The 12,330-nt window shown below is 36.1% G+C and overlaps 1 protein-coding gene across 1 annotated transcript in view; it reads left to right on the plus strand.

Annotated features, from left to right (window-relative positions):
- Positions 1-3,085: 3,085 nt before the first annotated feature.
- The window catches only part of NEGR1 (neuronal growth regulator 1), a 207,417-nt gene continuing 198,172 nt past the window's right edge, over positions 3,086-12,330 (plus strand). The window contains exons 1-2 of the mRNA XM_008571832.1: positions 3,086-3,146; positions 3,763-3,883. Coding sequence (XP_008570054.1) covers positions 3,086-3,146; positions 3,763-3,883 — 182 coding nt within the window. The remainder of the gene's footprint in view (positions 3,147-3,762; positions 3,884-12,330) is intronic.

Consider the following 12,330-nt stretch of genomic DNA (forward strand, 5'->3'; position numbering starts at 1 on the left):
AGATCCTACAAAATCTGGGCCACAGCCCCCTGCCCCACCTTCACTTCTGGAGTCTTCTCACTTATTCTACTCAAGCTATACTGACCATTTAACTGTTTCTTGAACAGCATGTTAAACTTAAACCTGTTAAACATGTTCCCACCTCAAGCATACTCTCTACTCAGGGCCTTTACCTTTCCTGTTTCCTCTTATAATAATTTCGTAGAAATAGCCACATGACTTTTTTCTTACAGTATGTAATTCTCTGCTCAAATATTATCTTATCAGGAAGGAGTTATGTGACTTCATCATATAAAATAACAAGCTTTGCTATTCCTTTTTCTTTTATCCTGTTTTATTTCTGTCTTAGTTTGTATCATACCATATTAATGTGGTCCCTGATGCAAATACTTGTTGAATCAATGAAGGAATGAAGAATAAATAAGTGGATGATTCCTCTTCCTCTTGAACAATTATTTCCAAAAGATGCACAGAAATATAAATAAGTAACATGAATTTTTATGTCTCCATAAAAAACCAATAAAGCCTTTAGGTTCAAGTTTATAATTTTAGCCACACAAAGTGAAATCTGCATGAGAATCCCCTCTCCACATTGATTACCCCACATCCCATAGACCTTAGCTCTCTACCTCACCAAATGTGCCTTAGGACTCTTTCTTATGCATAATATCATTAATTTTTGACTCACTCTTTATCCATGCTTCCATATGGCATATTAGATACCTTTCCATTTGTGGTGTTCATCATAGCAGCCCATGAACCCCTGCACTACAGGATCATGTTCCTTTAACTTGTGTGGTAAAGCACCTCATGTTGAGCTGTATGCACAGTGTACTACAGGAAACCCTTTTAATGACGAATTAGATTTTTATTTTGGTTCATTATGCCTGGATTTTCAGGTAGTGTACTGGATTTCATGCTTTTGTTTGTAATGTGTCATGGCCCCTTTGACAAACGAGAGAGTAATTAAACTAACCAGGTTATCAATAGGAGCTTGTGACAGATCTCCTGTTGCATATGGTTATTTCATCTTCAATAATAGTTGGATATCATAAAAGATTATAGCCTGTTAACGTGACAGGCAGAGAGAGATGAAAGCCTGAAAGAACAATAGTGAAAATACAATTTTACCTGTACCTCTCACCAGCAAAGCAGTGTCATAATAACTGACAAATAAGTCGAGTTTTATTTATAGGTGTCTTTTGTATATTGTATTGCCTTTTACAGAAAAACATGAATCTTTGCTTAACAAAAAAGTTAAAAATTATTAAATGATTTCTTACATTGTGTGTGTGTGTATGTATATACACATATAACAATCTTTGCTTAACAAAAAAGTTAAAAATTATTAAATGATTTCTTACATTGTGTGTGTGTGTGTGTATATACACATATAACTGTGTGTGTGTGTGTGTGTGTGTGTGTGTGTGTGTGTACTAGCTCATAACATTTTCTCATTCAAACATTTTTGGTAAACATTCTTTCATTTTTGGTAAACATTTCTTTCGCACCAAGTTATTAGCAAGTACTTTAACAAAAATACTTCTTTGCAATTTTTTTTCTAGAACTGTAAATTGAACTTTATTAAAAATAAAAACACCACAGAGAGATAGAGGTGCTATAATTTCAAAATGAAGTATCATTCTTAATAGAAAATGATGAATTTACTAGGGTATTTTTAAATGGAAAGACAATGCTTGCTTGTAAGAGTGTTTATTGTTTTCATTTTCACTGCATATCGAAAAAACATTAAACCCTATACTTTTTCATTGCTTTCCAAAGAAACTACTATATCCATAGTACACACTTACTCAAGTAATATTTCTGAGTTAACTAGTATTTGCATCCTCAAGTTTCCAGTAGTATTGAATTATTTCTTATAGTGTTATTTAAACTATAACATGTACTATGTTAAAAACTTGGAAGAAAAAGGAAATATTTATGAAAAGATACATGCATATAACTCCTAATGTTTTCCTCCACAATTCTTCTACTTACAGTCTTCCCCACCTCAGTTAATGTTGGTTCTAACCTTCCAGTTACTTAAGCCAAATAGTCACCCTTGATTCCTCTTTTTCTTTCTTTTTTTTCCATCTCACTTCAGTCTATCAAGAAATCCTATTGGCTCCAACTTCACGACAGACCCTAAACCCAATCACTTTCCACACTTCCACTGCTACCACCATGGTGTGAGCACCTTTGTCGCTTGCCTTGTTTACTGCAACAGTTTCCTACCTAGTCTCTTGAATTTTATCCTGGCCTCTCTATGGTCTTTTCTCAACACAGCAGCCAGGGTGATATTTTTAAAACACAGGTCAGATTATATCCCTCCTCTGCAGTGGCTCACCATTTTACTGAGAATAAAAGTTCAATTTTTAAAATGTCCCTCAAGGTCCTACCCAGTGTTTTGTCCTTCACTCCTCTTTGGCCCTGTCTCCTGCTACTCTCCTTTCTTTCTCTGTGCTTCAGCCACACTGGATGGCCATGCCATTTCTCAAACAATCCAGGCTTGCTTTTGCCTCAGGGCTTTACTGCAAGCTGCTCCCTCTCCCTAGAAGGCTCTTTCTTCAGATATCCACAGAACTAACACTCATCTATATCTAGTCTTTGCACAAGTCTACCATGTCAATGAGGCCCACTCTGATTACCCTATGTAAAATTGCAATCTATCCCTTGCTCTGATTCCTCTAAGCTTGCTGCTATTTCTGTGAGAAATGCCTGGCACATATTGGTGGCTCAATAACCATATGATGAATAAAGGAATGGCTATGCTACAAAAGAAGCTTTCTAAGCATCACTCTGTGTTAGGTGCTGTGCTTTGATCTCAGAATATGCAAAGATGAATCAGATATTTACCCTGCCTTCGGGAAGCTGACAAGGCAGCCTAGCATGCCCACAAATAATTAAAATGCAAGGTAGAAAGTACATGGTATGAGAGATTTAGATAAACTAATCAGAGAAGTGAAAGTTATTTCTAGCCCCACAAATAATTAAAATGCAAGGTAGAAAGTACATGGTATGAGAGATTTAGATAAACTAATTAGAGAAGTGAAAGCTCTTTCTAGTTAAAGCAATAGGGAAGAATATGGAGACAGTGACACCCAAAATGGGCCTTGAATCTGGAAATGGAGGAGAACAGTATCCAGGTAGAAGAAACCACATAACAAAATCACTGAATTGCTAAAGCACAAGGAAAACACAGAATACTGAAAAAGCCCAGGCTTTGAGCCAATATGCCCAAATTCAAATCCGAATTCTGCAACTAAGTAAATTTGTTATCTTAGATAAATTATTTAACCTCTCCGAACTTCAGTTTTCACATTTATAAAATTGAGATAATACCATCTAGCTTAGAGTATTACTGAGAAGAAACCATGAACATAAAGCACCTTTCCCAGTGACTGACTCCCAGTGATCATTCAATAAATGAGAACTATTATTGGAGTGTAGTTTGACTGGAGTACAGATGAAGTGTTTCCCTCACCAATGCCATTTTTCCAATAGGAAGCAAGGCCAAAATGTATTGCATTTACTCTGCACTCCCTGGGAACATTCATCTATTGTCCAACTTGAAAAATGAAGCTGAAAATGACTAGTCTTGTATTTGAAGCATAAAACACTGAAAATGTAATGCATTGGCCTATCAGGCATAAGATTGCTTTGAATATAGAAAGAATAAAAATATAGGTGTGTTATACTTCTGCAAAAGATTATTTTTACTTACCCACCAGGTATTTTTTTGCTTGTTTGCCTCTTTTTCAGTTGCTCCTACGATCCAGGAAATTAAATCTGGCACTGTGACCCCGGGACGCAGTGGATTGATAAGATGTGAAGGTGCAGGTGTGCCGCCTCCGGCCTTCGAATGGTACAAAGGAGAGAAGAAGTAAGGACTTTGTGATTATTACTGTGTTTTGAGCACTCTGAGCTAATGTGTTTGCACTGCAGATACTTACTTTAAGCAATTTCTTTAACTGGCTTGAATGATTCTCAGCTGCCTCCTCTTGAGCAGGCAAACTGAAGGGGCCCACATGGGAGGGATGAGTAGCTAATAGCATCTAGAAGAAATGTCCACTTTGGTTTATATGATCTCAGAAATGCCTGCAAATCCCCCATCGCTGATGCATTTCATTTCTTTGCCTCTGAGCCAGGACGCCATTGCTCTTGCTGGCAACCATGTTTACTTAGGAAGTAAACCAGCTCTTAAGGAACTTGGGCACAGCCTTCATAAGAGCACTTCAAAAGCAGTAGGAGCTGCTGTCTCTGCCTGGCCTCCTTGATAAGGCTTTCACCTGCCTTACTCTCCCACAAGATAGTTTAACATCTTGTTTTATGGGATACCATGTTTTAGATATTCTATCACTGAAGAGGCTGTAGAGGAGATAAAATACATGGGTAAAGGACTAGCCAGGGGGATTTTAGGGCTACTCTAACTTCAGCTCTGTGTGATTTCCCCTTTGAGAAGCCCCAGAAGCCTTGGCAAGGGCTGTTGAACAAGGGAAGACAGGACTTGACAATTTTCTCTTTACTTTTAACAGTAGGCTCTTTCAGACCTCTTCAACTGCTCTTATCAAGCCATTGAAGAAGCCTGGGACCCCTGTGGGGTAACTGGAAGACACACTTTAGAGGGGAGGGTATTATATATACCATGTATATTTTGCTTCAAAACTAGAGAGGGACATATTCAAGAAAATGTTAAGTTGAGCCATATGAAACTGCTATTCTCAAGTCAAAAAAGCCAAATATTGGCAGTTCCATACTCTTCAACATATACATATGGGGTTTACTCACTCATGTCATGGCTCATAATGAATTGCAGCTAGATGTCTGAACAGAAAACCAGAGAAATGCACAAGAACTTAGATATTGCCACAAGGGATAAGAATGGATATGATATAAGCCGGTACTTTGTTCCTGAAACTGGAATCGAAAGATTATTTGTGGAAGACAGTCTCCCTTTTAAACATCAGACTTAATAATAAAGTCTATCCCCATAACCATCTCATTTATACTTAATAAATGACTGTGGTTTTGCCTAACATTTTTCACAGCTATTTTATATACAATCTCTTCAGTAATCTGCAGTGTTCAATTTTTAACTCTTTTTACTATAATATGTGCTAATTACTAATTCTAAATCTGCCTCTTTGTGATTTCATCAAAGTCCCCATATTTTTGTATACCAAGAATTAGATAAACTGGTCTGTAGTCACCCTCATTCCACTCTACAAGATTGTACATCTGCCAACTTAACCTCTTTCAGATTTTAATAACCCAAGATGAGAAGTTTTCGATTTGTGGTTATTCATATAAACAAACATCCAGAAGAATGGTTCTTAATCCTTTGCAAGTTACAAAACCCTTTGTTCAAATATAATCTTATTTGGAAGCCCAAGAAAAAATAGCTATGAACACAGCTTTCTCTGGCAGATGTTGGGTGAGTGGAGCCTCAATTTTACTTCTCAGAATCTCCCCTCAATTAGGAAGTCCTTGCAGGAATCCCCCAACTCCCTGATTCACAACAAAACACAGTTTAAATAACACTGACTTAAACTATTTTATGTATCTTTCAAGGTCACTTTTTAATTTATGTTATTAATTTTTTAAAAGCTAGCAATCAGAAGCATTCCTCATAGTCCAAGTGGGAGCTCCTTTGTTAAAGACCATTTTGTTTCCAGTACTTTGCAATGTCCTGGATTTTTTTTCCTCCCTCTGTCTTTTCCTTTTCTAAATTCAGCAACCATCGTCAAAAACAGACTACAATAATCCTCTGTCCACTTTGTTGGCCTATAGCAAATATAGCAAAGAGCCAATTGGTGCCCATAATTATAACTTCAGTGATTTTACTTCCTACCGGGAAGAGAAACTACAGCTTTTATTAGATTTTCAAAGGAATTTAGAAAAACTTGTTAAAAAGCAAAAGGTAGATTGATTTTCCCCAATCAATGTCCTCCCCAACACACTCACACAACTAGGGAAAGGAAAATCTAGCAGCTGTGAAAATCAAATGCACTTGTGAGAAGCAAACATATTTTCAGTTGCGTGAAGTATACATTAATCATTTTTTAGGGTTATATTTGAGAAAATATCCAAATTCTCAAATGTCACTGGAAGAAAATAATTTCCTCTCAAAACTATAGTAAAGCAAAGTTGAGTACATGCAAGCAGTAGTAGAGAGAAGGATTCTGGTTGCTGAATGCTTGTTATACTCACTAAGTGGATCTATCGTCGAGGCCCAGGCCATTCAAATATATACCTCATTGAAGTGAAAACTATCTATTTAATGAGCACCTGCTATTTTACAGGTAATGTTGTAAGTTGCTAACAAATAGTAACCCATTTTATTCTCATAGTAAACCTAAAGGATAGGTGCTACTATCATACTTACCTTTTGCTTGGGGAAACCAGAGCACAGAGTGTTTTTAAGTAATTTGCACAAGTTCAAACAGTTAGTGGCAGGGGTGGGATTTAAACTAGGAAGTCTCGCAAATCTTCATGCACAGTCCATGGATTTAACCCCTATATTATGGCACCAAGTGTAGGTCATGGCCTTTCAGAGTCTATCAAAAATAATCTGAAATGTTGATGTTAAATATCAAGGGTAAAGGCATTTCAGGTTGTTTATGGAGTTACAAAGTAAGAGACTGCATGTAGAAACTCTAACTTATAATTTCCCAGTTTATTTAATCAAGGACACAGAAAAATGGAGCCAAGGTGGACACACAGCAGAAACAGATACAGCATGCTTCAGAGTTGTCTTCTTGACCTCTGAGGTCTCAAACTGAGAGCATGAAGCTGTCAGAGACCCTGTCACAGTGGAGCAGAGTTTTTGCCAGATCTGGAGAAGTTTTGTTTCCTAGAGATTTTTTTTTGTACCTGGGCTTACATAAATATTCAGAAATAACTTACACAGTTTCTTTACTTCTATTTAAGAAAATTTAAGAAAATGTTTATAAATACCTACCTCTCTTAAATCAAGATCTTCAAAACCAGATTTTCATTCAGATAAATATAAACAAATAAACACAAACAAAAAACAGAGCCAGCTCCTAAACATCCCTAGCCCTGTCTTTGCCGGCAGTTCTTCAGCAACTTGTATAGTCGATTTCTGTGTGCTGAGAATAATCAGCTTGAAAATCTTTAAAAAAAAACCCTCTAAAATTAAGCACAACTTAAAGAAAAGAAAAAAAAAAACATATAATTACTGAAGAAAGCCACTTTCCAGGTCCTTTAAATTCTTTTATCTCATTTATTCTTCAGACCTCTGTGAGGTAAGATTTATTATCCTCAATTTACTGATGACAACACTGAGACACAAGAAACTTAAAATAACCTGTCCAAGAGATCTCAGCTTTAAGATGTCATCAAGACACATTTTAGATTTGTCAACCTGTCAGCCCATGTTTTCCCTTATTCTGCTGCCATTATTGGTTATCTATTTCTAAGTAACAAATTAACTCAAAACAGAGGTACTTTAATCAATAAACTCTTATTATCTCAAACAGTTTCTGTGGTTCAGAAATCCAGGATCAGTTTGACTAAACAGTTATGGTTCAGGTCTTCCATAAGGTTGCAGTCAAGATGTCACCTGCTGTTGGTCATCTGAAGGTTTGACTCAATTTGGAGGGTCTCCTTCCAAGGCAGCTCACTCACACACCCAGCAAGTTAGTGCCAGCTATTGCAGGTGGCCTCAGTTAATTGCTATGAGGGTATCTCCATAGGGCTGCTTGAATGTGTTCTTGACATGGCAATGGATTTTCTTCAGAGATAGAGAGAGCTTCACCTTTTTCTCTGTCTTTTCTTCTGTCTAGGCCCCCAGTGATGGATGGTTCCTGCCCACACTGAGGGTGGGTCCCTCCCACCCAATCCACTCAGCCTTTCATGTTAATCTCTGCTCGAAACACCCTCATGGGCACACCTAAAAAGATAGCTTTGCTAGGTTTCTCAGCATTCCTTGATCTAATCAAGTTGACACCTAGAATTACCCATCACAAGTCCACCCTTTTTCAACTTGGTGTCCATACTAGCTCCTTAAATCATTCTAATCTTCAAATCGTACAATAACATAATAGTTTCACCTAGCATGATACAACTACCCTGCATACAACCAAAAACACATTAATCCCTTTCCCAGACGAGGAAGTAAAGTCCTTAGATGACATTTATCCTTCCTTCTCCTGATAATCCCTTTCCTTTGTACTAATCCTTTTAGCACCATTGGATTTTTCTTCTGAAAATGTTCTCTGCTTCTCTACCACCTGGCTAGGCTGCAAGTTTTTTAAATCTTTATGCTCTGCTTCCCTTTTAAATTCTGGCTTTATGTCATGCCTTTGCTGCCACGACTCAGTGTAGGCTGTTACAAGTAGCCATGCAGCTTCCTGCATGTTTTGCTGCTTAGAAATTTCTTCTGCCAAGTACTCTGGTTCGCAACTCTTAAGTGCCAGCTTCCACAAAGTCGTAGGACATGGACAAATGCAGCCAAGTTGCTTGCCAGTTCACAGCAAGGGTGAGCTTTGTGCCAGTTTCCAGAAAGTCCCTTCTCACTTACATCTGAGACCTTCTCAGAATGCCCTTTACTGTCCATATTTCTATCAGCATTCTGCTCACCACCAATTAACCAGTCTCTAAAACATTCCAAACTTTCCCTGGTTTTCTTGTCTTCTAAGCTTTTGCCAGCATCTAGACTTTTTCTAGCCTATCCCTTCCAATTATTCCAGCCTTTGCCCATTACCCAGTTCCAAAGCCACTTCCACATTTTCAAGTATCTGTTATAAACAACACCCCACTTCTCTGGTACCAATTTTCTGTATTAGTCCATTTCTGTTGCTTATAACAAAATATCTGGAACTGGGTGATTTATAAAGAAAACAAAATGTATTGCTTACAGTTTCAGAGGCTGGGCAGTCCAAAGTCCATCTGGTGGTGATGACAGTGACCTAGGGGTCTCACATTGCAAGATGGTGGAAGCAGAAAAAACAGAGAGACAGACAGACTCTTCGTGTTCCCCTTTTAAAGCCCTCCAAACCCCTTTTAATGACCACCATTTTTAATCCATTCACTATGGCGTGGTCCTGTAGTCTAATCACCTCTTTAAAGCCCCTCCTTTCAATTACTATACTAGGCTTTCCCACCCTCTTTAACATTCACTGTGGGGGCTAAGTTTCTAACACATAAAACTAGGGGGACACAATTCAAGCTTCAATGAGTTATTGGGGGACATCATTCAATTCACTATAGTTCATAAGAAGAAATATACTCTCTATGTTTATGTAATAAAAGGATGATTTCAGAATAACCAAAGGACCATTAAGCAACTAATGTCTTTGATGATATAAAATAATCTATTGCTTGAGAACAGTACATTCTCTTAGGATTAAGGCTAAAAACATAAATTGTCATGGACTGACTTTTCAACAGGTATTGCAAAACATAGGTTTTGCATCATTTTATGAAGATGGCGTTACCATCTTGTGTCCTTGTTTTCTTGTATGTTTGACTTACATCCTCTTTTCCTAGATTTTCTCAAATCCAAGCCTGAGGCCTACAAAGACATGCCATTATAAGTGCTCCAGGCTTTTAGGTGATGGATATGCTAATAAGCTTGATTTATCATTCTGCAGTATATACATATATCAAAACATCACATTGTACCCCATAAGTACATACAATTATTATTTTCAATTAAATAAACAAACAAGTATAGTATAAACATCACATTGTACCCCATAAGTACATACAATTATTATTTTCAATTAAATAAACAAACAAGTATAGTATTTTAAAATAGTATTTTATTCACATTGCCTGTTTTTAAATAAAGGGCCAATTACAGCAATGCTTTTTGGAATTCTTTAATTGCAAGAATATTTCATTTTCCATCATAGTTAAAAATAGGGATGCAAATGTTACAAATGAGGTAAATACAAATTACTCCCAGTAATGGAAAACAAAAATATAGTAAAACACTAAAAATTATCAATGTATTAGTTAAAAAACTAGTGTGTGCCTAAAAATGAAATATTTTGCATTGGACAGTGCGGTACCTACATCTTGACTTTTTAAGCAACATATTTCAAAATTAGTCTATTCATTTTTAAGTCATTCTTTACAACACTTCTACATAGAAAATGTGATGACTATTATCATTTTGCCTACATGTAAAGGATTAGTTATCTACGTACATAAAACATGCATGCACCTATGTGCATAAAATGTATACAGGTACCATTGAACAGGTAGGAAAATACCTAAAATCAACCATGTAAATTATGCCACATTTACTTTACACAGAGGCATGATTATATTTTTCAGTCAGGTTAATGTTAGGTTTCACCTTAGAAAATGATGATTTTTCATTTTTGGCTTTATAAAGGTAAGATGAACTTGAGAAGTTATGAAAGTATAGCAACTATTCCTCTCCTCTCTCCTCTTCTAGATATTTACTACCTGACTGTCTAGGCAGGACATCATTATCATCTGTGTATTCACTTTGTTAAAGAAATATGTGAGGGAGAGTTTTCTCCATTTCTCATATTTTCGAGGAAACTAGCAAAATGAGTTAAAATATTCCCAGTATGTATCATCAGTGATCCTCTTTCTTGGCTGTTTTTCGTGTAATTTATTTAGGTTAAAATTATGAATGCATTACATTTGTATAGTGTATTATGATTTTCAAAGCATTTTTATGTATACTAGTTTTGCAGATGTGCACATTGTATGTTTTACTTACACAGAGTCAACTCTTCAAGCTTGGGATGTTACATAAGAGAGACAGAAGAGAAAAAGAGAGATAAACATATAAAGTAATTTAAATGCCACGACTTGCTACTCTACCTAATATATAAGCTGACTTTGCAATCATACAACACATGTTATATAACTCACTATATACTATCTTATCATTCCTTGCATAATTCTAACTAGATTATAACTGAGGGATAAAAAACTATATCTCATAAAGGTAAATGACTCATTGAAGGAAAATACAGGATGGAAAATAAAACCTAATTTCCTGACTCATATGTCAAGATATCTCTCTTCTAGTTTACACCACAAATTTGATTAATTAGAAAGGACTAGAAATGCATTCACTCCCTTTCTATTTCACCCTCTTATTTACAAGGTCATTCTCACCAGAGTAAGCAGTTACACGTTTTGATTTACAAAGGTACTGGAAATAACCTTGTTACACTTCAGTTTAAAAAGACCGTCCCAGCTGACTTGAGATTTTACTTCCTCATTCAACAAATGTGCATTAGCATTTATCATCTATGAGAAAATGTGAAATTTTCAAAAAAGGAAGCACATTCCTGCATTGAAGGAATTTGCATTTCTGGTGTTATGTTATGTTTGTTATGTTATTTACTTATTTATGATGATATTTCACTCCTTTTAATAACCAATGCCTTATCGGTAAACTCTCATCACCCCTATGATGACTTTATCATCCGAGTCAAGAGAGGTAAAGCGTAAATACGTGAAACAACTGAGAGCATTTCAACCACTGAGAACTGGACTGCACATACCCATATGAGACACAAATACATATTATTATATTTTAAACTTTGGGCCAGTCAAACAAAGATGAAAATCGTCCAACTCCAGTTTGCATCTCCTGACTTAAAGTTTAGGATTTGTTATAAAAATCAGCAAAATAAAATAAGTAACTAAGTAAGAAAACCCTAAGAGAATCCTAAAATGGAAGGAACCCTAAGTGAAAGTGCACAGGAAGAGTCCATTCAATTCCAATCAAGGATTAAGGAATGCTTCAGGGCAGAGGTGGCTTCTGTGTTGGATAGGAACATTGCAAGGTGTTGAGAATAATCATGGGAAAGAAAAGAAAATGGTCAATGTCAGGGAGCATTGTATAGAGACTTTTTTTTCTTCCTCTAGGAACAGGATATGAAATCAGGTGTAATAGGAGGTAGGGCTACAAGGCACCTCGGGGCAAGACTTGGAGGATCTTAAGTGTTGTAAGTCTTATAATTTGGACTTATAATTCTAATTCTAATTTTAATTATAAGTATAGTTCTTATAATTCTATGGGCATTGGAAAACAATGGAAAGGCTTTGCAAGATTAGTAAAATGATCCAATCCTTATCTTTGCAAAATGATCTTAAGTGTTGTAAGTCTTATAATTTGGACTTATAATTCTAATTCTAATTTTAATTATAAATATAGTTCTTATAATTCTATGGGCATTGGAAAACAATGGAAAGGCTTTGCAAGATTAGTAAAATGATCCAATCCTTATCTTTGCAAAATCTTTCTTAGAGAAATTGGGAGGAATGAATGGGAAATATAAAATATTAAAATATATAATACAATAACTA

This window comes from Galeopterus variegatus, unplaced genomic scaffold (genome assembly GCF_000696425.1).
Source record: "Galeopterus variegatus unplaced genomic scaffold, G_variegatus-3.0.2 Scaffold726, whole genome shotgun sequence".
NCBI classification, from domain to species: domain Eukaryota; kingdom Metazoa; phylum Chordata; class Mammalia; order Dermoptera; family Cynocephalidae; genus Galeopterus; species Galeopterus variegatus.